This window comes from Coregonus clupeaformis, unplaced genomic scaffold, assembly GCF_020615455.1.
Source record: "Coregonus clupeaformis isolate EN_2021a unplaced genomic scaffold, ASM2061545v1 scaf1956, whole genome shotgun sequence".
Classification (NCBI taxonomy): Eukaryota; Metazoa; Chordata; class Actinopteri; order Salmoniformes; family Salmonidae; genus Coregonus; species Coregonus clupeaformis.
In genome coordinates this window covers 33,662-59,781 of record NW_025535410.1, presented here as the reverse complement: position 1 = coordinate 59,781, position 26,120 = coordinate 33,662, and the positions used below count along the sequence as shown (strand labels likewise).

The 26,120-nt window shown below is 46.5% G+C and overlaps 2 protein-coding genes and 1 pseudogene across 3 annotated transcripts; all 3 read right to left on the bottom strand.

Annotated features, from left to right (window-relative positions):
* Window positions 1-1,476: 1,476 nt before the first annotated feature.
* Window positions 1,477-14,976, bottom strand: LOC121564398 (annotated as a pseudogene).
* A 753-nt stretch (window positions 14,977-15,729) lies between these two features.
* On the bottom strand, window positions 15,730-18,371 carry LOC121561629. Of its 2 annotated transcripts, none has more exons than XM_041874176.2 (4): window positions 17,340-18,371; window positions 16,875-17,128; window positions 16,445-16,532; window positions 15,730-15,984 (listed from the first exon to the last, which is right to left on the bottom strand). In XM_041874176.2, exons 1-4 carry the CDS (start codon window positions 18,166-18,168, stop codon window positions 15,800-15,802), a joined length of 1,356 nt encoding a protein of 451 aa, XP_041730110.2. In that variant the 5' UTR covers window positions 18,169-18,371; the 3' UTR covers window positions 15,730-15,799. The 2 variants fall into 2 exon arrangements, with proteins under 2 accessions (XP_041730110.2, XP_041730111.2); XM_041874177.2 differs by having other exon boundaries at window positions 16,875-17,083.
* Window positions 18,350-22,079, bottom strand: LOC123487979. The gene is made up of 2 exons (XM_045218989.1): window positions 22,012-22,079; window positions 18,350-19,912 (listed from the first exon to the last, which is right to left on the bottom strand). The coding sequence occupies exon 2, from the start codon at window positions 19,658-19,660 to the stop codon at window positions 18,350-18,352; it is 1,311 nt and encodes a 436-aa protein (XP_045074924.1). The 5' UTR covers window positions 19,661-19,912; window positions 22,012-22,079.
* Between the last annotated feature and the right edge of the window lie 4,041 nt (window positions 22,080-26,120).

The window sequence follows — 26,120 nt, the reverse complement described above, 5'->3', positions numbered from 1 at the left end:
TTCCCTTTTATAAACCGGGTGACTCGAGCCCTGAATGCTGATTGGCTGAAAGCTGTGGTATATTTGACCGTATAACATGGGTCACGTTGAGGGAGGAGGTCAGAGACCTGGCCGTGTGGTGCCAGGATAACAACCTCTCCCTCAACGTGACCAAGACAAAGGAGATGATTGTGGACTACAGGAAAAAAAAAGAGGACTGAGCACGCCCCTATTCTCATCGACGGGGCTGTAGTGGAACAGGTTGAGAGCTTCAAGTTCCTTGGTGTCCACATCACCAACGAACTATCATGGTCCAAACACACCAAGACAGTCGTGAAGAGGGCACGACAAAGCCTATTCCCCCTCAGGAGATTGAAAAGATTTGGCATGGGTCCTCAGATCCTCAAAAAATTATACAGCTGCACCATCGAGAGCATCCTGACTGGTTGCATCACCGCCTGGTATGGCAACTGCTTGGCCTCCGACCGCAAGGCTCTACAGAGGGTAGTGCGTACGGCCCAGTACATCACTGGGGCCAAGTTTCCTGCCATCCAGGACCTCTATACCAGGCGGTGTCAGAGGAAGGCCCTCAAAATTGTCAAAGACTCCAGCCACCCTAGTCATAGACTGTTCTCTCTGCTACCGCACGGCAAGCGGTACCGGAGTGCCAAGTCTAGGTCCAAAAGACTTCTCAACAGCTTCTACCCCCAAGCCTTAAGACTCCTGAACAGCTAATCATGGCTACCCGGACTATTTGCACTGCCCCACCCACCCCATCCTTTTACGCTGCTGCTACTCTGTTAATTATTTATGCATAGTCACTTTAACTCTACCCACATGTACATATTACTTCAACTACCTCAACTAGCCGGTGCCCCCCGCACATTGACTCTGCACCGGTACCCCCCTGTATATATAGCCTCCCTACTGTTATTTTATTTTACTTCTGCTCTTTTTTCTCAACACTTTTTTTGTTGTTGTTTTATTTTTACTTTTTTGTTAAAAATAAATGCACTGTTGGTTAAGGGCTGTAAGTAAGCATTTCACTGTAATGTCTGCACCTGTTGTATTTCGGGCGCATGTGGCCAATCAAATTTGATTTGATTTGATTTGAAATGTATTTTGACTGTTCGAATTACGTTGGTAACCAGTTTATAATAGCAATAAGGCACCTCTGGGGTTTGTGGTATAGGGCCAATATACCACGGCTAAGGGCTGTATCGAGACACTCCGCGTTGCATCGTGCTTAAGAACAGCCCCTAGACGTGGTATATTGGCCATATACCACACCCCCTCGGGCCTTATTGCTTAAATATAGATGTACTGTACAGCACTAAGACAGCCATGACATTATTTGGAGAGACCACAAAGACTTATAGAGAAGCTATATAATTGATAGACTAAATCCAATAGACTGAGTCAAATACCTTTATACCTGGTTACAATGAACTGTAGTTCACTATGAAATGACCTGTGACTAGGGTTGCAAAATTACAGTTACTTTCCCAAAATTCCCAGAAATCCCTGTTGGAAGATTCCAGAAATCAGAACGGAATAAGCAGAAAATCTGGAATCCGAAAAAAGAAGGAAAAAAAGAAACCCTACTGGTGACCTTTGACCTAGCTGGATGACCTTTACTTGGGTGTCAAACCTGGGGGGAAGGCCAAAGTGCAGGATCCAGTTGAGTCTGGCACCAAGTAGGACCACAACATCAGACTGGAGCAGAGCTCTGCAGTCCCCACCAAGACCATAGAACCAGGAGGATAGGAAGAGGAGGAGGAGGAGGAGGAAGAGAGGAGGAGGAGGATAGGAAGAGAGGAGGAGGAGGATAGGAAGAGAGGAGGAGGAGAGCAGGGACAAAACAAAATGTAATGAAAAGAGGCTAGTTATAGGAGTAGTGTAGTTGTTTGATTGACACCAGTTTACATTGACATGACCTGGCCAGGAGAGACTAGTTATAGATAGGGATTTCAGGAGTTTCCTGGTCCGTTCAAATGGTCAGGGAAATTCTTGGTCCTACTTATACAGTCAATGGTCTGTACATGAATATGATGCCAGCTGAGAGAAGGAGAGGCTGACCTGGAGCGGGCAGCAGCAACACAGTTGGGGTGATCGTCAGGCAGCACCCCCTTTACCCATGGGGGTGGGCAGGAAGGGCAGGTCACACCCCTCCACCAGCTCCTTCAGAGCCCCCTCTGCTCTTCAATGGGCTGCACCTGCAGAGGGACACAGACAGAGGGCACTGCCACACGGATTTCAACAGACTGGCCTTCACAACTGGGATGCATTCAGCTGAGCAAAACGTTGTGCAACGTTCAGATAGAAATACAGCATGTAGAACGAACGTGCCTCTCGGACAGGTAGAATGAGAAATCATGTCAACAACATTTGTCGACTGAACGTGGCCCAGTTTTCAACTGAACCGTGGTACATTGCTATATGTGTTACAGTGCGTCTCAGCTGGCTATTGATCTCTCTTGGACAGACGCACATAACATAACTGGAAGTAGCGTCTGTCAACAGACTGGGATGTGACAACTTTGTTCCGGTACGCTGATTTTTCACCACTAATCATTTGGACAAATCCCGATTTCGCAGGTGCTCGCATCTTTTCAATTTCAGAACGGGAGGGGACATTTGGCCCATAAACTTGCCTGAAACTTGCAGAGAGTTTCCGTTTAGGGGGGTGGAGAGTTCGCAAGTGGCGTTAGTATCTTTCTCTTAACATCTCCCCAGACCTTATCCAAGTATCTGACGCAATTATGCAAGATTTTAGTTCTGTTTCCCCCAGATTATCTGGCTATTAAAAAAGCAATGCCTACTGTTATAAATGCTATTTTTTATAAATAGCTTATTGCTATTACATTGCTATAACTAATTCCTTTTTCCAAGACAAGTTTTGTCAAGAACTCGAAGGCACATATATTGCAGAAAACATGTTCTGCATTGCACAAGAGGCACATGATGCTGAACACACACTCAGAGACAGAATGCTGACACCAACCTTGCATAGACATTGATAAAACAGGTAACGCCTGACCACAGGGTGTTAGGGTCATTGCTGATTATAGATAACAACATCTCGTGACTCTTGCCACAGATGCACTGACACACAGACTTACTCAAGATAAGAGATAACTAAACGCACACACCAAATCTCCTACTTTGCTGAACATTCGGAACAAAGGGCCTGAGCTACAGCGCGTAGATCTCCTAGACCCAATCACAGATGACGACGCTCGAACAGCATGGACCAACCAGAAGACCAGATCTGCCAGACTCAACCTACTTTAATAAATGTATAAAACATGTGTGCACTGTGTTTTCGGGGCTCCGTCTGCAAGTTCCATATGAGCTGAAAGAACGAGTCCGTGCACGCTTGTACCAGATATCTTTACTCTGAATAAACTGCCGCTTGTCATACAATTTACCACCTAGTCTGAATCCATCCTTGACCGACTCTCCCTTCTCCATATCCCGTTATCAACACTACCTTTGCCAATGATGAGTAAAGGCCGTTTGGCTCCTTTCAGGACCGCCAGTGCTTCTGTGATCGCCATATGGTCAGCCATACTCACAGGAGGAGGTGGACTACAGGGCACCTCTCTGACAAAGGAAATAATAAATAATAGGTCAAACATTAAACATGTTACCTAGCAACTTTATTGCATATGTAAATAAACCATGAAGGTCTATCGAGGCTTATTGCTATTCTCTGATGAGAATATTTTGATATAGTGCTATATTTTCTAAGTAATTTAATTTCTGGTTCACTTCAGACGTTAAAAGGTATAACAAGATAAAATAAAAATGACTACGGTGATGTGAATTCAGAGGTATACATATTCAACAGTAACACATTAGTATACATTTTAAATGGATGAAAGACAGTGATGGCCACTAACCTGGCTCTGCTCCTGTCCAATTTAGCATTGACCATGTCCCCAGATATGTCTACGTATACAGCACCTGGACGTCCATACGTGCTAGTGCGTGCTGCCTTAGACAGACCAAACACCCTTCCATTCAGATCAATTAAGGCTGTGCTGTGCTCTTATGAAGCAGTTAAGGTACCTTGCTAAGCTGGAAAGTTAGAGGTCAGAAAACAGACAATTGCAGGTGATACCAAATGATATGAAGAGGACTACACAGAGGGAGTCAGAGTAGACTGTATACCTTCTCTACCACTGAGGAGATCATATCCAGACTGCTAGACCTAGCAGAAAACTTACTGTACAATCTGCATGCCTCCACCTGACAAAGAAAGAGGACCACAAATAACAAATGATTTCCTCTTTCAGCAATTAAACTGCTAGGGCCAGTTTCCCAGACAGAGATTCTCTATTGAGTTTGCTTTTTAGGCCATGACTAGGCTCAATCTGTGTCCCGGGATACCATCCCCTAATGTTCAATAGTCAGAAATGTCATGGTTGAATCGGTACCTGTGGAAACTCTTGAAACGCCCCAGTGGTCTCTTGGTTTTGATCAGAGGAGCCTCCAATAACAATCACAGGCCTACAGAGAGAGAGGTATCACACAATGACATCAACTGACAAGCTGAGATAGTTTGGAGTCCTCAGATCATTTTTTTCAGTGTGCGGATAGCATCCCTTCTTTTGAAAGGCAACTGAACATGAGTAGTAGGGTCTTCTGTTTGTGGAGTTCTAGCATACCAGCAGTTCATGTTAGCGTTGGCCATTCCACCAAGTGAATGGATGAGTCCCGGTCCAGACACAACCAGACATGCACCTGGACTGGAGAGGAACAGACAGACAGAGGGAAAGACAGGAAGACAGGCAGACAGACACACAAAGGGTCAGACAGACAGGCAGACATAATTAGCAATGCAAAAAAGCTATGAAACTGACCCTCACACACTACACGCTCCTGTAGTCTATGTAAGGGTAGTTAATATCACATGATTTGGGGAGAGCTGGTTTAGTAATAAAAAGGTGGCTTAGGGCTTGTTCATTGCGCATTCCCACATACTTGATTCCTGAGGCTTGAGCTGCCATAGCTACTTCAATGACTGGAACACCAACTATTCCAAACATATATTCTACATTCTGTAGAGAGATACATATAGATACAGTATATAAAAAACATTTTTAGTCATTTAGCAGACGCTCTTATCCAGAGCGACTTACAGTTAGTGAGTGCATACATTTTCATACTGAATTGTATATGAATTGTTACAATGTAGTTTAGATTTTCTTTGCATTGACACACACATTGGCATGCATCAACAAGGGTGTTAACACAGAGCTGCCAACTCTCACGCTTTCGCCGTGTGACACAAGTTTTTGCCTGTTTTCACACGCACTCACGCCACACGCCACAAAAAATCGGCAGAGACTCGTTCGTTCCTTTTTTCAAACTCCCCGACGGTAGATGGCGCTGATGAGCGCCACTGAACCATATGTGCTGCACCCCGAAGTTAGCGACAGAAGAAGAGATACCATTGCCGCGAAAGTCAACATGAGATGAAACGGTCACTACCTCAAGAAGTCTGATAAGAAGCTGAGCTGAGACTAGGTATGTAACAATGAAATGTCGTCCAATTGAATACTCACTCTCTTAAACTTTAAATCTTGAAATAAATTATTTGTTTGTGCGTGTGAACATGATTTAGTGTGGTGAATGTAAACTCAGCTGATTTCGAACAGGTAAGATGTATTCCAAAGAATTTAACATAAATACAGGAAATGTGTGCAAAAGAAGTAGGTATGTTTTTGTAACTGAGAGTAGAGTTATTAAACCAACATGACCATTTTAATTGTTTAAGGTTTCAAAGATGTCCCGTAAGAGACCTTTGCCAGGACAAAAGCGAAACCTTTTATTTTATTTAAAGAACCAGCCAAGTGAGAAAAGACAGACAAACACACTGACAGAACAGCCAGAACGATTGATAGAAACGACAGGACAACAGACAGAGGAGCAACACAAAGGACAGAGAGAGCAGGAGACAGGACAGACTGACAAACAAGCAGAGGAGCAACAGACAGGACAGATTGACGCACATGCAGAGGAGCAACAGACAGGACAAATAGAACAACCAACAGGGCAGATGGAAGGAGACACAGAGGGACAGAAAGAAGAGACCCCCCAATCCAACAGCAGGGCCAGAAGAGTCGTGCTCTGGCTGGAGCAGCAACATATAGATCCATTTTCCAAAATGAGTGGACCTCTTCATGGCCATGTATTACCAGAGGGAGCCTCAACAGGCACTACTGGTGTGCAGTCTGCCGTATTGAAAACTCATGTTGCCACCAGGGTGTGACAGATGTAGTGCGCCATATAAAAAGCAAAATGCCACCAAGATAAGCAACGAGTTTTCCAGTCCACAGCCACAATATCCCAATATGCAATGGCCGTTCCATCTGTAGGGGGTATGTCTGCACAAGAGGTTAAGGTATGATATGTGTAATGATTCTGTCAAGGTTCAGTCATGAGTTTTGTGTTCTAGTTTATCACGGTAAAGTCATGGTTGATAGTTTTGACTAATTTGTGGTTTGTATTTCAGTGTAGTACAGTCCAGTTTTCTTTAATTTGAGATCTTAGTTGCTGAATGTGTTTTTTACCTGTGCCCTATTATCGCAGGCGTCTATTTTAAATAAACTATGGTCTTTTGGGAGGATTCATAATTTTTAATTTCTTACAGACAAGAAGGGCTGAGGTCAAAATGACAGCTGGGTTGGTAGTTCACAACGTCCCCCTAGCCTTTGCGGACCACCTGGGGCCTCTCCTAAAAGAATGTTTTCGGAGATTCGAAGACAGCGCAGGAGTACAGGTGTGCCAGGACTAAGTCATCCTGCATTACCAATGAAGCACTCGCCATATTCAAGGAGATGAAAAAAGCCCCGTATACCCTTGTTACGGATGGGTCGAATGACACTGGTATTTCACAAACTATTTGAGATTTTTCTCCTCTGCAAAACATGTGCTTTGTGTATTTTTAAACATCTAATAACATGAACATCTGTATGATTCTAACTTGTCATTGTAGGAGTGGAAAAGATGAACCCGCTTACTGTCCGGGTCTTCATGGGCAGCAAAGTTGTCCACCAGTTCTTAAATATGTGCACAACAAGTGGGACGAGCTGTGGGCCAGCAAGTGAGATCTTCACCAAAATCAAACTCCTGTCATAACGGCTGATGTGGATGCGGTGTTGGAGTCAGGCGCAGGACACAGAAGCTAGTCGATCCGACTTTAATAGTCACAGGAGCAAAATACAATATAAACGGGCCTCGTAAACAGGAGGCGAGCGATTACGCAAAACAGTGCGTAAAGTGCGAACAGCACTAACAAAAGAGAAAACAAATAACCTACACCAACAGACAGGCGTACAACAACACACAATATACCTAACACAAAACAGGGAACTTATAGGCCACGTAATTAGGACACAAACAGAAACAGGTGTACCAGACAGACCAAAGCAATCAACACACGAAACATACAACGGTGGCAGCTAGTATTCCGGGGACGGCGAACGCCGAAGCCTGCCCGAACCAGGAGGAGGAGCAGCCTCGGCCGAAACCGTGACAGTACCCCCCTTGACGCGCGGCTCCAGCCGTGCGCCGACCGCGGTTTCGGGGACGGCCAGGAGGACGCAGACCCGGGCGCGTGGGATGCCCACGGTGGAACTCTGTCAGGAGGGATGGGTCGAGGATGTCCCTCCTAGGCACCCAGCACCGTTCCTCCGGACCGTACCCCTCCCACTCCACGAGATACTGGAGACCACTCCTCCGGCGCCTCGAGTCCAATATAGTCCGGACCCTGTACGCCGGTGCCCCCTCGATGTCCAAAGGGGGTGGAGGGGTCTCTCCTATCTCCTCCTCTTGGAGTGGACCAGCTACCACCGGCCTGAGAAGAGACACATGGAACGAGGGGTTAATATTTTTGTACTCAATAGGCAGTTGTAATCTGTAACACACCTCGTTCAATCTTCTCAGGACTTTGAAGGGCCCCACAAACCGCCGACCCAGCTTCCGGCAGGGCAGGCGGAGGGGCAGGTTTCGAGTCGAGAGCCAGACTCGATCTCCCGGTGCGTACACCGGCCCCTCACTGCGGTGGCGATCGGGCGCTCGCCTTCTGTTGACGGATGGCACGCTGCAGATGGACATGGGCAGCGTCCCCACGTCTCTTCTGAGCGCCGAATCCACTCGTCCACCGCAGGGGCCTCGGTCTGGCTCTCGTGCCACGGTGCCAGGACCGGCTGATACCCTAAAATACACTGGAAAGGTGTTAATCCGGTGGAGGAGTGGCGGAGAGAGTTCTGGGCCATCTCTGCCCAGGGGATATACCTCGACCACTCCTCCGGCCGGTCCCGGCAATAGGACCTCAAAAACCTACCCACATCCTGGTTCACACGTTCAACCTGCCCATTGCTCTCTGGGTGGTACCCCGAGGTAAGGCTAACCGAGACCCCCAGGCATTCCATGAAAGCCCCCAGACTCTGGAGGTGAACTGGGGACCTCGGTCGGACACAATATCCTCGGGGACCCCATAGTGCCGGAACACGTGGGTAAAGAGGGGCCTCGGCGGTCTGTAGGGCAGTAGGGAGACCCGGCAGTGGGAGGAGACGACAGGCCTTAGAAAACCGATCCACAACGACCAAAATGGTAGTATTACCCTGGGAAGGGGGTAGATCGGTCACAAAATCTACCGAGAGGTGGGACCATGGTCGTTGTGGAACGGGCAGAGGATGTAACTTACCCCTGGGCAAATGTCTAGGTGCCTTACACTGGGCACACACCGAGCAGGAGGAGACATAAACCCTCACATCCCTGGCTAACGTTGGCCACCAGTATTTCACGCTAAGGCAGTGCACCGTCCGACCAATACCAGGATGTCCAGAGGAGGGTGATGTATGAGCCCAAGAAATAAGCCGATCACGAACCTCGAGCGGAACGTACGTCCGCCCCACAGGACACTCGGGGGAGTAGGGTCGGACGCAGCGCCCGCTCGATTTCCGCATCGACCTCCCATACTACCGGAGCCACCAGACAAGACTTCGGCAGTATGGAAGTAGGCTCAATGGACCTCTCCTCCGTGTCATACTGTCGGGACAGTGCGTCTGCCTTACCATTCTGGGACCCAGGGATGTATGTGATCTTAAAAACAAACCGGATCAGGAACATGTTCCACCTAGCCTGACGAGGGTTCAATCTCCTAGCTGCCCGGATGTACTCCAGGTTACGGTGATCAGTCAGAATGAGAAAAGGGTGTTGAGCCCCCTCAAGCCAATGCCTCCACACCTTTAGGGCCTGGACTACAGCTAACAGCTCCCTGTCCCCAACGTCATAATTGCGCTCCGCCGAGCTGAGCTTCTTGGAGTAGAACGCACAGGGGCGGAGCTTAGGTGGCGTGCCGGACCGTTGTGACAGGACTGCCCCAATACCGGTCTCGGACGCGTCCACCTCTACTTGGAAAGGCAAAGAGGGATCCGGATGCGCCAGCACCGGGGCCGAGGCGAACAGGTTCTTCAGCTTGACAAATGCCCTGTCCGCCTCAGCTGACCACTGCAAGCGCACCGGACCCCCCTTTAGCAGGGACGTAATGGGAGCTGCAACCTGTCCAAAACCCCCGGATAAACCTCCGGTAGTAATTAGCAAAACCCAAGAACCGCTGCACCTCTTTTACGGTGGTTGGAGTTTGCCAATTACGCACAGCTGATACCCGATCTACCTCTATCTCCACGCCAGACGCGGACAACCGATAACCCAAAAAGGAGACGGACTCCTGGAAGAACAGGCATTTCTCTGCCTTGACATACAAGTCATGCTCCAACAGTCGTCTCAATACTCGGCGCACCTGGGCTACATGCTCGGCTCGTGTAGAAGAATACACTAGAATGTCGTCAATGTACACCACTACACCCTGCCCATGCATGTCCCGGAAAATCTCATCAACAAAGGATTGGAAGACTGAAGGAGCATTCATTAACCCGTACGGCATGACGAGATACTCGTAATGACCCGAGGTGGTGCTAAATGCTGTTTTCCATTCATCCCCCTCCCTAATGCGCACCAAATTGTACGCGCTCCTGAGATCCAACTTTGTGAAGAACCGCGCTCCGCGTAATGACTCCGTCATCGTCGCAATCAGTGGAAGTGGGTAACTGTATTTTACTGTGATCTGATTGAGACTACGGTAATCAATACACGGGCGCAATCCCCCGTCCTTTTTCTTCACAAAGAAGAAACTCGAGGAGACCGGAGAAGTAGAGGGCCGTATGTATCCCTGTGCCAAGGACTCGGCTATGTAAATCTCCATAGCCGCAGTCTCCTCTTGAGACAAGGGATATACATGACTCCTGGGAAAAGCTGCTCCGGTCTGGAGATTTATCGCACAGTCCCCCTGTCTATGAGGAGGTAGTCTAGCTGCCCTCGATTTGCTAAACGCTAGTGCTAAATCCTCATACTCGGGGGGAATGCGCAGTGCGGGCACTTGGTTCGGACTCTCTACCGAGGTTGCCCCTATGGAAACACCTAGACATCTCTCTACACACTGGGCAGACCACTCCATAAGAGCCCTCTGTTGCCACGCTATGGTAGGATCGTGGGTGCTTAACCAGGGAAGCCCTAACACCACTGGGTACGCAGGAGAGTCAATCAGATAAAACTGTATGATTTCCTCATGACCCCCCTGCGTCGTCATAGTCAGTGGTGCTGTGACATCCCTGATCAGACCCGACCCCAACGGCCGGCTGTCTAAAGCATGGACAGGGAATGGAACTTCTACCGGCCGAAGGGGAATTCCTAACCTAGCACAAAATGCCCGATCAATAAAGTTCCCAGCTGCGCCTGAATCTACTAGCGCCTTATGCTGGGAATGAGGTGCCACCTGTGGAAAACGCACAGGAATACTCATGTGACCAACAGAGAGCTCTGGGTAAGTGGGGCGCCTACTCACCTGAAATGACTCCCCAGTGCGTGACCTGTTGTCCCCTCTCTCAGAAAACCCTCCCCAGCACCTGGCCGCGGTGTGTCCTCCACGGCCACAGTTGGTGCAGGGGGTGGCCTTCCTCGGGTTCTCCCTCCTCCTCTCTCTAGCGCCAGCACCCCGAGCTCCATAGGAATTGGCTCGGAGGTGCTGGAGGATGGAATGGACGACCCCCACTCGGGACGTCCCGCGGGTGGCCAGCAGGGTGTCAAGCCGGATGGAGATGTCCACCAGCTGGTCGAAGCATAGGTTGGTGTCCCTGCAGGCCAGCTCCCGACGAACGTCCTCTCGCAGGCTACACCGGTACTGGTCGATGAGGGCCCTCTCATTCCATCCCGCATCCGCAGCTAACGTCCGGAACTCCAGTGCGAACTCCTGTGCGCTCCTCTTCTCCTGTCGGAGGTAGAACAGACGCTCCCCCGCCGCCTTCCCTTCAGGTGGGTGATCGAAGACTGCCCGGAAGCGGCGGGAGAACTCAGCGTAGGTGATGGTAGCTGCGTCCATTCTCCTCCATTCGGCGTTGGCCCATTCCAACGCCTTCCCGGATAGACAGGAGATGAGGGCGGAGACGCTCCGTATCCCGAGGGCGCTGGGTGTATAGTCGCCAGGTATAGTTCTATCTGCAGGAGGAACCCCTGACACCCATCTGCAGAACCGTCATATGCCCTCGGGAGCGAGAGCCGAATACCACTGGGTTCCGGCGCTGAGAGAGGAGGATTGACCGGTGGCGATGGGATGGTGTATGTGGACGTGGGCACCTCTCCACTAGCCAACCGGTGCAGAGTGTTGGACACCTCGCCTAGAACGGCCTCCATTTGCCGGATCATGGAGTCCTGCTGACTGAGGCGTTCTTCCAGTGTCCAGGCTGTCGTCGCTGATCCTGCTGACTCCATATAGGTGTGTTGTTCTGTCATAACGGCTGATGTGGATGCGGTGTTGGAGTCAGGCGCAGGACACAGAAGCTAGTCGATCCGACTTTAATAGTCACAGGAGCAAAATACAATATAAACGGGCCTCGTAAACAGGAGGCGAGCGATTACGCAAAACAGTGCGTAAAGTGCGAACAGCACTAACAAAAGAGAAAACAAATAACCTACACCAACAGACAGGCGTACAACAACACACAATATACCTAACACAAAACAGGGAACTTATAGGCCACGTAATTAGGACACAAACAGAAACAGGTGTACCAGACAGACCAAAGCAATCAACACACGAAACATACAACGGTGGCAGCTAGTATTCCGGGGACGGCGAACGCCGAAGCCTGCCCGAACCAGGAGGAGGAGCAGCCTCGGCCGAAACCGTGACAACTCCACCATAGAGGAGCATGGCATCCCTTGGGAGAACTGCATTGGTCTCTCAGTTTACAATGCAGCTGTGAACATTGGACCACGTAATTCCATTGCCTCTAGGGTGCTCCAGAAGCATCCCAACACCTATATTCATGGTTGTCCTTGTCATGTGGCACATAACACCGCCAAAGCTGCAGGAGTGGGATTTTTAAAAGTGAGTTAAGGCCTGATTTATCTTTACATGTAACTTTTTATTTGTATCCTAGTTACGTGCATTGACTGAATGTGTTATGATTGATTTATGCATTGCAGGTGTCCGGTTTTGATTTGGAGGATATGGTAGTGGACATCGGTTACTGGTTCAAGGGTAGCACAAATCGGAAAGGATACCTGTCAGGTATGCATGTTTGATACTATTAAGTGTAATACTGAAATGCTGAGCTGTAGAAAATATATGATATGGATTTAATGTCTAAAACAGAGTTTTGTGAGCTCCATGAAGCGGAGTACATGGAGGTCCTCCTGCGTATCTCGGTCCGTTGGCTAAGCCTTGAACGTTGTGTGACCAGGATCCTGAGGCTGTATGAACCTCTGGCCAGCTACTACAAATCTGCTAGTATGGTCATCAATTTTCAATTTCATTATGCAGCAACTACATGGATTGTTAGTCACATACTTGTATTAATGACAACCTCTTGTTTTGTGTTATTTATTGATTGATTCAAGATGAAAATCAGGCCAGGTTCAAGAGACTTGTGCAGACATTCACTGACCCCATGACAGAAGTGTACCTGCTGTTCTTCCAAGCCACCGTACCAACTTTCACTTCTTTCAACTTGCTGCTTCAGAGAGAGCAGTCATCAATATTTTTGTTACATGATGAGGTGGGATTGGATTTTGCAGTTTTTTTCCATTCTGTGTTTCTTGCTGATATCTGCAGGGTTCCTCTAAAACAGGTTTCACCTACTATTTTTGTAAATGTCTGTTATAGATGGTGAAATTCGCACGCAAGCTATGTTCCAAGTTTATGGTTCCAGCAGCTCTGCAGTGCCATGAGGAGCCTTGTGAAATTGCCTTTGAAGAAAAGGCAAACCATTTACCAGGTTAGTATTTGACTATTATTATGATCAAACACTGTGATATGTGATATTTAGCCTTGTACCTTATACCGATATGCTGTATTGGGTTCACAACCAGGGCTAAACTTAACAGATTACTCGACGAGGGTGACATCACACCACAGCAGGTGGATTCATTCCATGAAGCTGTGTTGTGTTTCCTGACAAGTGCTGTGGACTATGCACTTAAGAAGCTGCCACTGGAAGAGCCACTGATCAAGCACGCACAATTTGTAGATGTACGGCAGAGGGCTGAAAGTGACATCGAAGATGTCCTGTACTTTGTTGAAAGGTTCGTTTTTTTTCTCTAATTATTGTCTATCATCTTAGCTAAAATACCCTGTGTTTTATGATGAGGTGTGTTCACTCCTAAACTGCACATGAGATATTCTTATGTGGCTTCTCCTCAAAAGATATGTATGAACTGCTGCTGGTTGATGACTATGTACCTAAAACGTAACAACTTGTAACTCTACTTTCATAAATAGGTTTCCCCATCTCCTCCCATACCATTGGCCAGAGGAGCATGACCTTCTGGGTGAGGAGTTTCTAAATTATCAGACCATGCCAATGATATCCCTGCAGGACTAAACTGAAATGGAAAGCTTCTGGGCTGAAATGGCAACCCGGAAGCATAAGGTAAAATGTTTTTTCCTTTTTTGTCTTTCCTTTTGGCAGGTGTGGCTTGGCTACATCTGTTGCTTAAAATTGTTGCATGCATATATGTGTCATGCATGTTGCAAATGATGCATGTTTTTATCTGAACTTTGTTAATGGATCAACCTACAGTATACTTACAGTATTAATCAATCAAAAATCAAGGTATGTTTTTCCATTGTGTTTTGGTGCATTTTCCATAGGTGACAGGAGCCAAAGAATTTGAGAGGCTTGCTGCCGTCGCCAAGCTTGTCCTGGTGTTGCCCCATGCAAACGCAGATGCTGAGAGGGTGTTTTCAGTTGTGGGACTGAACAAAACCAAGAGAAGAAACAGCCTAGCATTGGATGGCACCCTGTCCTCAATAATGACCATAAAGATGGCCAATCTGGAGCCCTGCTTCAAATGGGAGCCCCCCTCGGATATCATCAAGGCCTCCAAGAAGGCCACAGGCCAGTATAACCATGCCGACAGAGACAAGAGGCCCATTTGAGATGAGCCAGGTCTGCGCAGAATCGATCACCGGCGATCACCGCCCAATGCATGCTGGTTAGATTTGTGTCCGACTTGATCCCGACTTTCTCTGAAGTCATGCACACGCGGGCAACGATAACCTCATGAGATCAAGGCGGCCGCAGTTCTGAGATGCAGGCAGTGCAATTGCTTTTCACCGACTGCAGGACCCAGGCGGACCCAGGACAAAAACTCACTATGTTAACATATGCTATTCCACATAAACATCTAAATGTTTTTCTACAACAATATTAATAGTTAGCTATACCAGTGCAATGACCTATGGCACACTTTCACAACTCGTAGTGCTACATTCTCACTGCCAAGGACATGATCAGCGACTAATATATTATTAGCAACACGGTTACACAGTATAACACTGTTTTATATATATTGCACACACTTCACCTGAGCTTTTAGTGCCTCTGCAATGAGCTGAGCCCCAGTCACATCTTCCATTATTATGTCGAGAAATCTGTTCAAAGTGCAAACGCGGTTAGCAATGATTTCTTGGACTTGTTGTTCAGTAGCTTATAAATCGTGTTTAGATCTCTTGCAAATCATTCGTTTTTGTCTGCTTTCCAGCATGCATTACATGAGTAGCTTTTTCTTCTTCAGTGGGGTTTATAGGCAGTTGGCATCCAACGTTATGGTGCATTACTGCCCCCTATTGTACAGAAGTGTGGACATGAGCCGTGCAATAGCAGTCATGAATATTTAATAAACTAGTAGAATTTTTCTTTTTTTATTGCAAGAAATACAAAATAAGCCCTCATTATGTGTTTATAACTGCACTTAACTTAACACTTAACTCAATTAAGTCATTATGAGTGTATGACAGTATGAAAAAAAAAATGTATGCACTCACTAACTGTAAGTCGCTCTGGATAAGAGCTTCTGCTAAATGACTAAAATGTAAAATGTAAATGACTTGAGTGTATGCATTATAGATATAGGCTTCATAGAAAGTGTTACAAATGTTCTCCTGTCATCTTATAGGAGATCCATTCATGGATTTAGTTATGGCTTGAGAATGTGACTGGTCTACGGAGTTCTCTTTTATGTCTGTCTTTATATGTGACAACAACTTTTCTGTATTATGTGTATTTCCACAATCAATAATCATAAACGGTACTTCACTATGAATACTTTTGACTATGTGGTTTGAAGTACTTTACCGTTATCTTGCACATACATGAAGACTACTATAGACAGAAATCAATGCAGTAATGTTTTATTAAATAAAGGCTCTGATTAAAATATCATATTAATAAAATCAGGCATTTGGCTAATTCTTCTTCCCAGAAGCTCCTCTGAATGGTTTGGAGATGGCTCTGGAGAGAGCGTGTAACACCCTGACTATGAGTGGGCGTTTACGGGACTGGGACTCCTGGGGAGCAGGGGCCGGTGTGGTTGTCAGGTCCTCCTTGGGAGGGGGAGTGGATGGAACCTCTGGAACCTCACACTCAGCATCTGTCATAAGAACATTTCATAATCAGAAAATGAATGTGTGTGTTTGTGTCTGTCCGTCTGCCTGTCCGTCTGCCTGCCTGTCCATCTGCCTGCCTGTCTGTCTGCCTGCCCATCCGTCTGCCTGTCCGTCTGCCTGTCTGTCTGCCCGCCCGTCTGCCTGTCTGTCTGTCCGTCTGCCTGTCTGTCCGTCTGCCTGCCTGTCCGTCTGCCTGTCTGTCCGTCTGCCTGTCCGTCTGTCTGTCTGCCTGCCTGTCTTTCTGTCTGCCTGTCCGTCTGTCTGTCTGCCTGTTTGCCTGTCTTTCTGTCTGCCTGTCTGTCTGTCTGCCCGTCCGTCTGCCTGTCAGTCTGCCTGTCTGTCTGCATGTCTGTCCGTCGGTCTGCCTGTATCTGTTGTCACTGTTTTAACAAGCTTGTCATAGGGTGATACATCAATATGACATTATCGATGCTTATCACTTACCCTGTGAAATATGAGTCTCTCTGAGACGTTTGGTAGGCAGTGCATCCTGTTCAGGGTATCTCTTCGGTTCCCCTTTTGTCTTGAACAGCTGTTGACAAAACACATCAGGACAACTGAGCCTGTGTAAAATACAGAGTGTGCATCCCAAAAGGCACCCTATTCGCTACGTAAGGCACTACTTTTGAAAAGGGCCCAGAGAGCGCTGGTAAAAAGTAGTGCACTATATAGGGAATAGGGTGCCATTTGGGACATAGCCATTGACTCTCTCCCATGTGTATTAGGATTGCATTACAGCGTCCTCACTCAACCTCCTAAAGACAATGACAACAGTTTTGTTCTAATGCTGAGAGACAATAGGGGTGTAGTGAATCTGTAGGGTAAATGTCAGCCCTGCCTTACAGAGGTAATCTCAAAACACAGAGCACCCTACCTTAATCATGATCTTTGGAAACTTATGCATTTTCGGTAGGAAACGCCACTTCCTGTTCTTCTTAGTCTCTTCCCCTCTGGCAGAGGGAAGACGGGCCATGCCGTCAGCCTTTACATCAGCCGGGCTAAGGCTCCTGGCAGGGAATTCCTCAGTAGCATTAAGGTCAGCTACAACACCATGAGTGATGTCACTTGTGGCATTGCTGGTGTCTGAGTGAGAAGAGCACGCTAGTGTGACCGACCTGTGTACAATAACTGGGAGAAGAGGACGCAGCCATTGAAGTCAGTCACTGCATCCCAAATGGCATTCTCTTCACTTTATAGTGCACTACTTTTGACCAGGGCCCATAGGGAAGAAGGTGCCATTTTGGACACAACCAGTGAATTTCACATCATAAAACGCAATGTATTGAGCATCATGTTACAATTAAGTCCTATGCAGATGAAAATAGGTACTTTCACTTACCATCCTCCATTGTAGACTTGGACACATAAGTCAGGCTGTCCATCACCACGTCTGTCATCAACTTGATGACCTGATCCAAAACCATTTCAGCCGATGGTGGCATAGGCCTTCCCATACACTGCCCCAGGAGTCTCCTAACAGAAGTCTGGGCAAAGTTGTAAATGAGCTCTGAGGCATCGTCCTTTGACAGCTTCCTCAGGGCTGGTTTAGGCAGCGCTGGTTGAGAGAGGCTTCTGTGGCCAACCATGGATTGAAGCTGGCGGTTTATGGTTATCTCCTGAATGAGACCATGGACCTTTGCGATCAGGTTGCCAGATGCACCTTGAAGGGCTTCAACTGACAGGAGCCTATCCAGATGTTCTTCTGCTGAAGTCATCTCTGGGTCGTCCGTCTTCAATGTGTCCATTATAGTTTTCACCATGATATTGGTGTCAGATATGTTTATTTCTTGTTGGCTCACAAGCGTTGACCGTGAACCTGTCTCGTCCATTGCGATAGAGGTATGGGATTCTGTCCTTGTGATCTCATCGGCAGCGCTCATGTCAGGCAACTGGTCAAGGCTCTCCAGTACAGAGTCTAACATGTTAGTGGCTATCAGACACTCCTCACTTGCAATCTGCCCAACAGATGAACTCTCAGAGTTGGCCACTCTACACTTGATCACATTTAGGATCAAGCTAAGCGTCTTCTTTGCAGTTTTGCTAAAGCCTTCTTGGCTGACTGCCACTGTTACGTCTTTTAGAGCCACAAGAGGTTTGCAACTTTCACTCAATCCACTGCCGTGGAGAGGAGAGGCTCTCTTCAAACTGTTGTTGCTCACAACTGACATACTCCTGGTGGGCAGAGTGACATCCTCACTGCATGTGTCAATTACATGGTGGTCTGTTGAAGAGCCACTCGAAGACACAAGGGCTTTAGACCTTTTAGCCAAACAGACTTTTGACAAAGGCTTCTCACTTCTCACAGACGGAGGGCGGCTCCTGTCCTCAACAAGAGCAGTGTCAGCGGACTTAGAACGTCTGAGTGTCTCCACAGGGGGTGGAGTCCAGCACATATTTGGCTGTGGTGACTGACACTGGTGGAAAAGAGAAAAAGATGTTCAGTCTATCCTTTACTCTGTGGTACATGGTTTGAGCAGCATCCAATAAGTTGTCAAAGACAACTCTGGGTTTGAGCTGGGACTCCAGCTTTTTCTCTCCTAGTGGGAAGGAGTCTGCGTCATCCACAGTGTACTGGGATACACTTTCAAGGTCTTGCATGATAATATTTACTATATCTTCGGCTGTAGAAACCGCATGGTGTGAGAAGGTGGTGCTAGGCATGCTCTGTAGCAAAGAATGGCTGGCTTTGCTAGCAGCTCTGAGAATGGTCTCACTCACAATGTGTTTGGCCTTAGCTCGGAACTCAGCACTGTGAAATCTCTGGATGGAAATGTTAGAGGTTCTGCTGGCTGCACTAAGAGATCGCGTGAGTGTGGCAATCTCGGCTGACGTCACGTCACTCGAAATGGTGAGGTCCTCCAATTTCGAAATTATCGAGTCCAACTTCTGGTTGAAGTCAAAGGATGAATTTGACGTGCTCTCCCCAACGGAAGCGGAGCAGTCTTCCTTTGAAGTGTCCACCCTCAGCACCGAGATCACCTGTTTGATTACCCCTTTAGTGCAGGTGTCGAGGGTGAGCTGGTGGGCTGAGGCTGAGAACATAGAAGGGGTCTTACTGTCTGTCTTCTGTACAGGAGATTCCTCCACAGTGGCCTCAGTTACAAGTAGTCCAGTTGCAGAGAGCTCGATTTGCACAGGAGTATTTTTTCCCTCAGTGAGATGGTGGGAGGTGAACAGCTTCCTTAGTTTGTCCAGGGTTTTGGTATAAATCATCTGGGAACCTGAACTCACTTCCACCCAAAACATTTTTCGACCTGATTTCGTACGCATGGAGGCCTTATTGACCTCAGATACCTCATGCAGGTCGGAAATAATTCCACCAAAGAGATCAGAGGATGCCTCCTCAATATTCTCTGAGGAAACATGGACAGATAGGATTTCCGACAGTTTCCCACAAGAGTCTGTTCTATCCAGCGCAGCAGTATATGTCACAGCTGCATCCTGAATGACCTGAATGATGCATTGCTCAGCTTTGACAATATACTCCTCCACTGGTTGACCATGGAGGATGTTAACTTTATCAGCAGGGAGCTCCTTCTGAATACTCACATTCTCCTCTGATGGACATGGGTTGTTGAAGATAATGCTCTCAGTGACCATCTTAGAGGAGGCGAGAGATGAGTCGAGAAGCAGAGATCTGTATATTGTCGAGGTGGACATCTCTGGGTGCTTTATCACAGCAGCCTCCTCCAAAATGCCCGACGGGCCCTGGAGGATGTCAGAGATGGGATGGCAACAGCCTTGTCCAACTTACTCTCTCCTTCAACCTCCTGTGACTGAGATGGGATGGCAACAGCTTCGTCCAACTCACTCTCTCCTTCAACCTCCTGTGACTGAGTTGGGGTATCTGTCTCTAGAACAGCCTCGTCCAACTTGGTTAGTCTCTCAGCCTCTCTGTGATCTTTATGGGATCTAGATAGAGAAAAGGGAATCTCTCTTAGGTCACTGCTATAATGTGAGTGTGAGGATGTGTTCCAATTATAGAATTAGTATCATAGAATTAGAATGAATCATTCTTGAATTAGAATAGAATCACTCAAATTCTATGGCTCCAATACTCTTGAGATGACTCGGCCTATCCAGAGCCAAATATTTAGAGAATTCTGCCAACTTTTAAAAGGACTCCATGTTAGCGCCTTAGAGCCTTTCATTTATCCTTTCATTATAAGTACATTCTAATTATAGATGTTCAGTTACATAGCATTGTTTAAAATGTCAACATTGCCCATGGGGAGCCAGCTGTCATATGGATATCTACTGGGTCATGTAATGTATACATAAACTCAGCAAAAAAAGAAAACCTCCCTTTTTCAGGATCTTTCAAAGATAATTCGTAAAAATTCAAATAACTTCACAGATCTTCATTGTAAAGGGTTTAAACACTGTTTCCCATGCTAGTCCCCTGTAGCTCAGTTGGTAGAGCATGGCGCTTGCAACGCCAGGGTTGTGGGTTTGTTTCCCACGGGGGGCCAGTATGAAAATGTATGCACTCACTAACTGTAAGTCGCTCTGGATAAGAGTGTCTGCTAAATGACTAAAATGTAAAATGTTGTTCAATGCATTGAACCATAAACAATTAATGAACATGCACCTGTGGAACGGTCATTAAGACAATAACAGCTTACAGACGGTAGTTATGAAAACTTAGGACCCTAAAGAGGCCTTTCTACTGACTCTGAAAAACACCAAAAGAAAAATGCCCAGGGTCCCTGCTCATCTGCGTGAACGTGCCTTAGGCATGCTGCAAGGAGGCATGAGGACTGCAGATGTGGCCAGGGCAATAAATTGCAATGTCCGTACTGTGAGACGCCTAAGACAGCGCTATAGGGAGACAGGACGGACAGCTGATCGTCCCTCGCAGTGGCAGACCACGTGTAACAACACCTGCACAGGATCGGAACATCCGAACATCACACCTGCGGGACAGGTACAGGATGGCAACAACAACTGCCCGAGTTACACCAGGAACGCACAATCCCTCCATCAGTGCTCAGACTGTCCGTAATAGGCTGAGAGAGGCTGGACTGAGGGCTTGTAGGCCTGTTGTAAGGCAAGTCCTCACCAGACATCACCGGCAACAACGTCGCCTATGGGCACAAACACACCGTCGCTGGACCAGACAGGACTGGCTAAAAAAGTGCTCTTCACTGACGAGTCGCGGTTTTGTCTCACCAGGGGTGATGGTCGGATTCGTGTTTATCGTCGAAGGAATGAGCGATACACCGAGGCCTGTACTCTGGAGCGGGATCGATTTGGAGGTGGATGGTCCGTCATGGTCTTGGGCGGTGTGTCACAGCATCATCGGACTGAGCTTGTTGTCATTGCAGGAAATCTCAACGCTGTGCGTTACAGGGAAGACATCCTCCTCCCTCATGTGGTACCCTTCCTGCAGGCTCATCCTGACATGACCCTCCAGCATGACAATGCCACCAGCCATACTGCTCGTTCTGTGCGTGATTTCCTGCAAGACGGGAATGTCAGTGTTCTGCCATGAAGAGCCTGGATCTGTTGGATCGGAGGGTGAGGGCTAGGATTTAGCCATTCCCCCCAGAAATGTCTGGGAACTTGCAGGTGCCTTGGTGGAAGAGTGGGGTAACATCTCACAGCAAGAACTGTCAAATCTGGTGCAGTCCATGAGGAGGAGATGCACTGCAGTACTTAATGCAGCTGGTGGCCACACCAGATACTGTTACTTTTAATTTTGACCCCCCCCCCTTCCCTTTGTTCTGTTGGTCACACGTCTGTGGAACTTGTTCAGTTTATGTCTCAGTTGTTGAATCTTGTTATGTTCATACAAATATTTACACGTTAAGTTTGCTGAAAATAAACGCAGTTGACAGTGAGAGACGTTTCTTTTTTTGCTGAGTTTATATCTCAATGTCCCAACTCTCTAAATACATGGCTCTGGGCCTACCTCTCCATAGGCGGTGACCTTTGACCTACTACTGAATCTGTAGGCCTATGTGATCCTGTAACCAGTCACAAATGTGTCATTAGTGTAAATCACTTACCTGACTTCCTTCATAACATCAGCTTCATTGATGGGGTCATCCAGGTCTATGAGGGTGAGGTCATTCCCCACTGACCTCTGACCTCTGAAAGACAGCACAAAGTCATGTTTAGATGTCACCTACTGTGTCGCCTTTTGCCGTGTTCAAAACAACTGGGAAATCTCTGACTTCCGACTTCAGTGCGTTCAAGACAACTGGGAAATAGGAAAAAAAAACAAGCTCCGACTGGGAAAAATCGTTTTGAACAGTCATCCAACTTGGAATTCCAAGTCGGAAGCAACGCGGCTTGGCGGGTCATGTTTTGGAGGACGCCTGACTCGACCTTCACCTCTCCCGAGCAGGGACGGCTTGTTCAATCGGGCGATATGGGCGACGCACTGCCAAACGGGAAAAGGAAGGGATTTTTTTTCTAAACAATTATATCACGGCAACAGCAGTTATCAGTGTTCACGTCTGATCTGCCAGCCACTAAATGTCAAATCAGGCTAAAGTCGTGCTTCAAATGGCCCCGCCCGTTTTTGGGGCGATTTCAGTCAAGTTGAAAATCGCCCAGAAGTCTCTCATAGCCTGTCATGTAAAATCTATTTTTTTCTCATTTCAAAGCTTTCAATACATTCTCTATGGGTGTCTGTGGGCTTGCACTTACGCTTTCGTCATACGTGACGTAACGTTGAACGTAACTAAGACAATGGCGGCTATCAGCGTCTCTGTTGCGACCTGCAGTGCGGCGTTATTTTATGTTTTTAATTTGTAGACTTAGTTTACAAACATTCTGCCAACCATGGATTTCCAGTGGTTGGTTTTGGACTGATCTTGTTGATCGTGTACATACCCGCTACGAACGGACTAAATAATGAAAACGCTGCTGGCAGCTGAATCCCAATACAGCTGGGAGACTTGGCTGGATGATTCCCGGACAGAGAAGTGGAGCCGGCCACCTTCACCCTGGTCAGAGCGGACCGCGATCCTGGTAAGAGAGCGACTCTGTACCCCGACATTGAACTGCTTTCTGTGTCATTGCGACCTTACTATCAATTCAATTCAATTTAAGGGCTTTATTGGCATGGGAAACGTGTGTTAACATTGCCAAAGCAAGGGAAGTAGATAGTAAACAAAAGTGAAATAAACAATAAATATTAACAGTAAACATTACACTCAGAAGTTTCAAAAGAATAAAGACATTTCAAATGTCATATTATGTATATATACAGTGTTGTTACAATGTGCAAATAGTTAAAGTACAAATGGGAAAATAAATAAACATAAATATGGGTTGTATTTACAATGGTGTTTGTTCTTCACTGGTTGCCCTTTTCTTGTGGCAACAGGTCACAAATCTTGCAGCTGTGATGGCACACTGTGGTTTTTCACCCAGTAGATAAGGGAGTTTATCAAAATTGGGTTTGTTTTCGAATTCTTTGTGGATCGCTGTAATCTGAGGGAAATATGTGTCTCTAATATGGTCATACATTTGGCAGGAGGTTAGGAAGTGCAGCTCAGTTTCCACCTCATTTTGTGGGCAGTGTGCACATAGCCTGTCTTCTCTTGAGAGCCAGGTCTGCCTACGGCGGCCTTTCTCAATAGCAAGGCTATGGTCACTGAGTCTGTACATAGTCAAAGCTTTCCTTAAGTTTGGGTCAGTCACAGTGGTCAGGTATTCTGCCACTGTGTACTCTCTGTTTAGGGCCAAATAGCATTCTAGTTTGCTCTGTTTTTTTGTTTGTTCTTTCCAATGTGTCAAGTAATTCTCTTTTTGTTTTCTCATGATTTGGTTGGGTCTAATTGTGTTGTTGTTGTTGTTGTTGTTGTTGTCCTGGGGCTGTGTGGGGTCTGTTTGTGTTTGTGAACAGAGGCCCAGGACAAGCTTACTTAGGGGACTCTTCTCCAAGTTCATCTCTCTGTAGGTGATGGCTTTGTTATGGAAGGTTTGGGAATCGCTTCCTTTTAAGTGGTTACTATCTGCCCCGTGAGTTCCCCCAATTGTTTGTTACCGTTGTGTACTGTTGATAATCACAAGTTTACTGGAGAACTGAGACCAAGTAGAGACTTTGGACAGGGTGGATATGGTATAATAAAGGCAGTTTATTCAGAGGTAAAGATATCTGGAATCGCGTGCACGGACTCGTGCACGTGTGTAGGTCACCTAAACCATCAGAAAAATTGCCCCTCCTGAGAATTTTTTCAGGAGCCGCCACTGCTCCCGAGCCTGCTGGGGAGTTGCAGCGATGAGACAAGATCATAACAAGATCGTAACTACCAATTGGATATCACGAAAAATTGGGGAGAAAAAGGGGGTAAAATTACCACCACAAAATGTAAAAAGGGAATTCCAAGTCGGAAACTCTGGCATCTTTCTAGAGCTCCGACTTTCCGACCTGAAGATCACGGACATGATTTGACCTAGTTATTTTTTTCGAGTTCCCAGTTGCCTTGAGAGCACCATTAACCCAACTCTCATTGTCACATCATAATGCATCATATTCAGAGAAATAGAATCACCAGAACATCATATCAGGTGTACAGTTCAGTTTACCAGTCAAATTGCCAAGGTCAGAGGCTCTATCCTTTCTAGTGATTCTATTTCTATGGTCACATAATAATGCATCATATCTATGCTTGTGTCCGAAATAGCACCCTAGTTCCAATATAGTGCACTTCTTTTGGCTAGAGTCCCACAGTATGAGTCATAATACCCATAAAACCTAGTGGTCAAACAGGGAAAAGGTTCCAATCGTTTTTCCACCATTCATTTTTCCCATTGGGGATTTTAGAAACACTTAAAATAAGGTCTGTGTTTCGTGTAGGTTTACCCTGGTGTGACATTTTGATAACCGTGTAAATCTCTCTAGGCCAAGGTGACTTAACAGTATTTACCTCCCAAAAATGTAATGCTTATTAGCTGCTAATGTTGCTATCATAAAGAACTACAAATGCCATGATGATCATGCTGATTGAGGCAAAGGTAAGAATCTCTGGATTAACTATCTAATGTTAGCTAAATGTAGTAATGAATAAATTGGCTGCATTTCTTTAAATGGACAATTCTGTGAACTGTCTAGTGCAAGTTTTAAATTGACACAATACCCGTTAGCAAAGGTGTCAGCTAGAGATGACATGCAGGAGCTTGCAGGGATTTGTAGTTTTGCATGATGTCTACTTTGATGCTAATTAGCATTTTCGAATCTGAGAGTAAATAGAGCCGAATATACTGATAAAAGTCAACTTGTCCGAGAGAGATTTACATGGTTACAAAAACGTCACGCCAGGGTAAGCCTACACAAAATACAGCCCTTATTTTATGTGTTTCTAAAATCGCCTATGGGAAAAATGAATGGTGGAAAACGATTGGAACCATTTCCCTGTTTGACCGCTAGGTTTTATGGGTATTATCACACCTCCACTGTAACACTCTATAGAGGGGTTGGTTGTTTAGCAACAAAACTGGCATGCAACTATGGGGCAAAATAGACAGGGTTTGACTTAGACAACATGTAAACTATATTTAGTCTCTAAATGTTTAATGCAAACATAAATACATTTGAACAATAAACTCGTATCAAATACATTGTTAAAGTTGTTGTTGGTTAGCTAGGTAGCGAATTTTAGCCATTGCATAGACATGATATCAGTCAAAACACCTCAAAACAAGACTTGGTATCAATAACACCATACAACGAGCTGAAACATGCCACAGAGCTACGATTCCCCACATGGCAGCTTGTTGTTAGCTGAGGTTCAGAATCATAACAAGATACACGACTTCCGGCCATCGATGCGCGAGCATCATTTTCGTGACATCAGCCAACCCTTCTATGGCTCCTAGTCAAAAGTAGTGCACTAGCTCCTGGTCAAAAGTAGTGCACTAGCCTACATAGGGAATAGGGTGCCATTTAGGACGTATTTATGAAGGCGCTGTCATAACCTTTGACCCCCATTTGACCCCCATTTTACCCACATTCTACTTACTGTACCTTTAGCCAACTCTAATGACTCCCCGGCCATAGACTTTCTAGTTTGATATTACAGCATGAATAGCACACTATTTCATTTGTTAAACAATATTTAATCCACAGTAATTAATATAATTGAAGATTTAAAAATAAATAACA

Bases quoted from the DNA above. Each gene is read 5' to 3' on its own strand.
- LOC121561629 (XM_041874176.2), bottom strand. From the start codon at position 18,168: ATGTCAGTTGTGAGCAACAACAGTTTGAAGAGAGCCTCTCCTCTCCAC. The intron at 16,533-16,874 runs GTAGGGTGCTCT...TTTTGTCAACAG, and splicing joins TTCCAAAGATCATGATTAAG to CTGTTCAAGACAAAAGGGGA. The intron at 15,985-16,444 runs GTAAGTGATAAG...TTCTTATGACAG, and splicing joins AGAGACTCATATTTCACAGG to ATGCTGAGTGTGAGGTTCCA.
- LOC123487979 (XM_045218989.1), bottom strand. From the start codon at position 19,660: ATGTCCACCTCGACAATATACAGATCTCTGCTTCTCGACTCATCTCTC.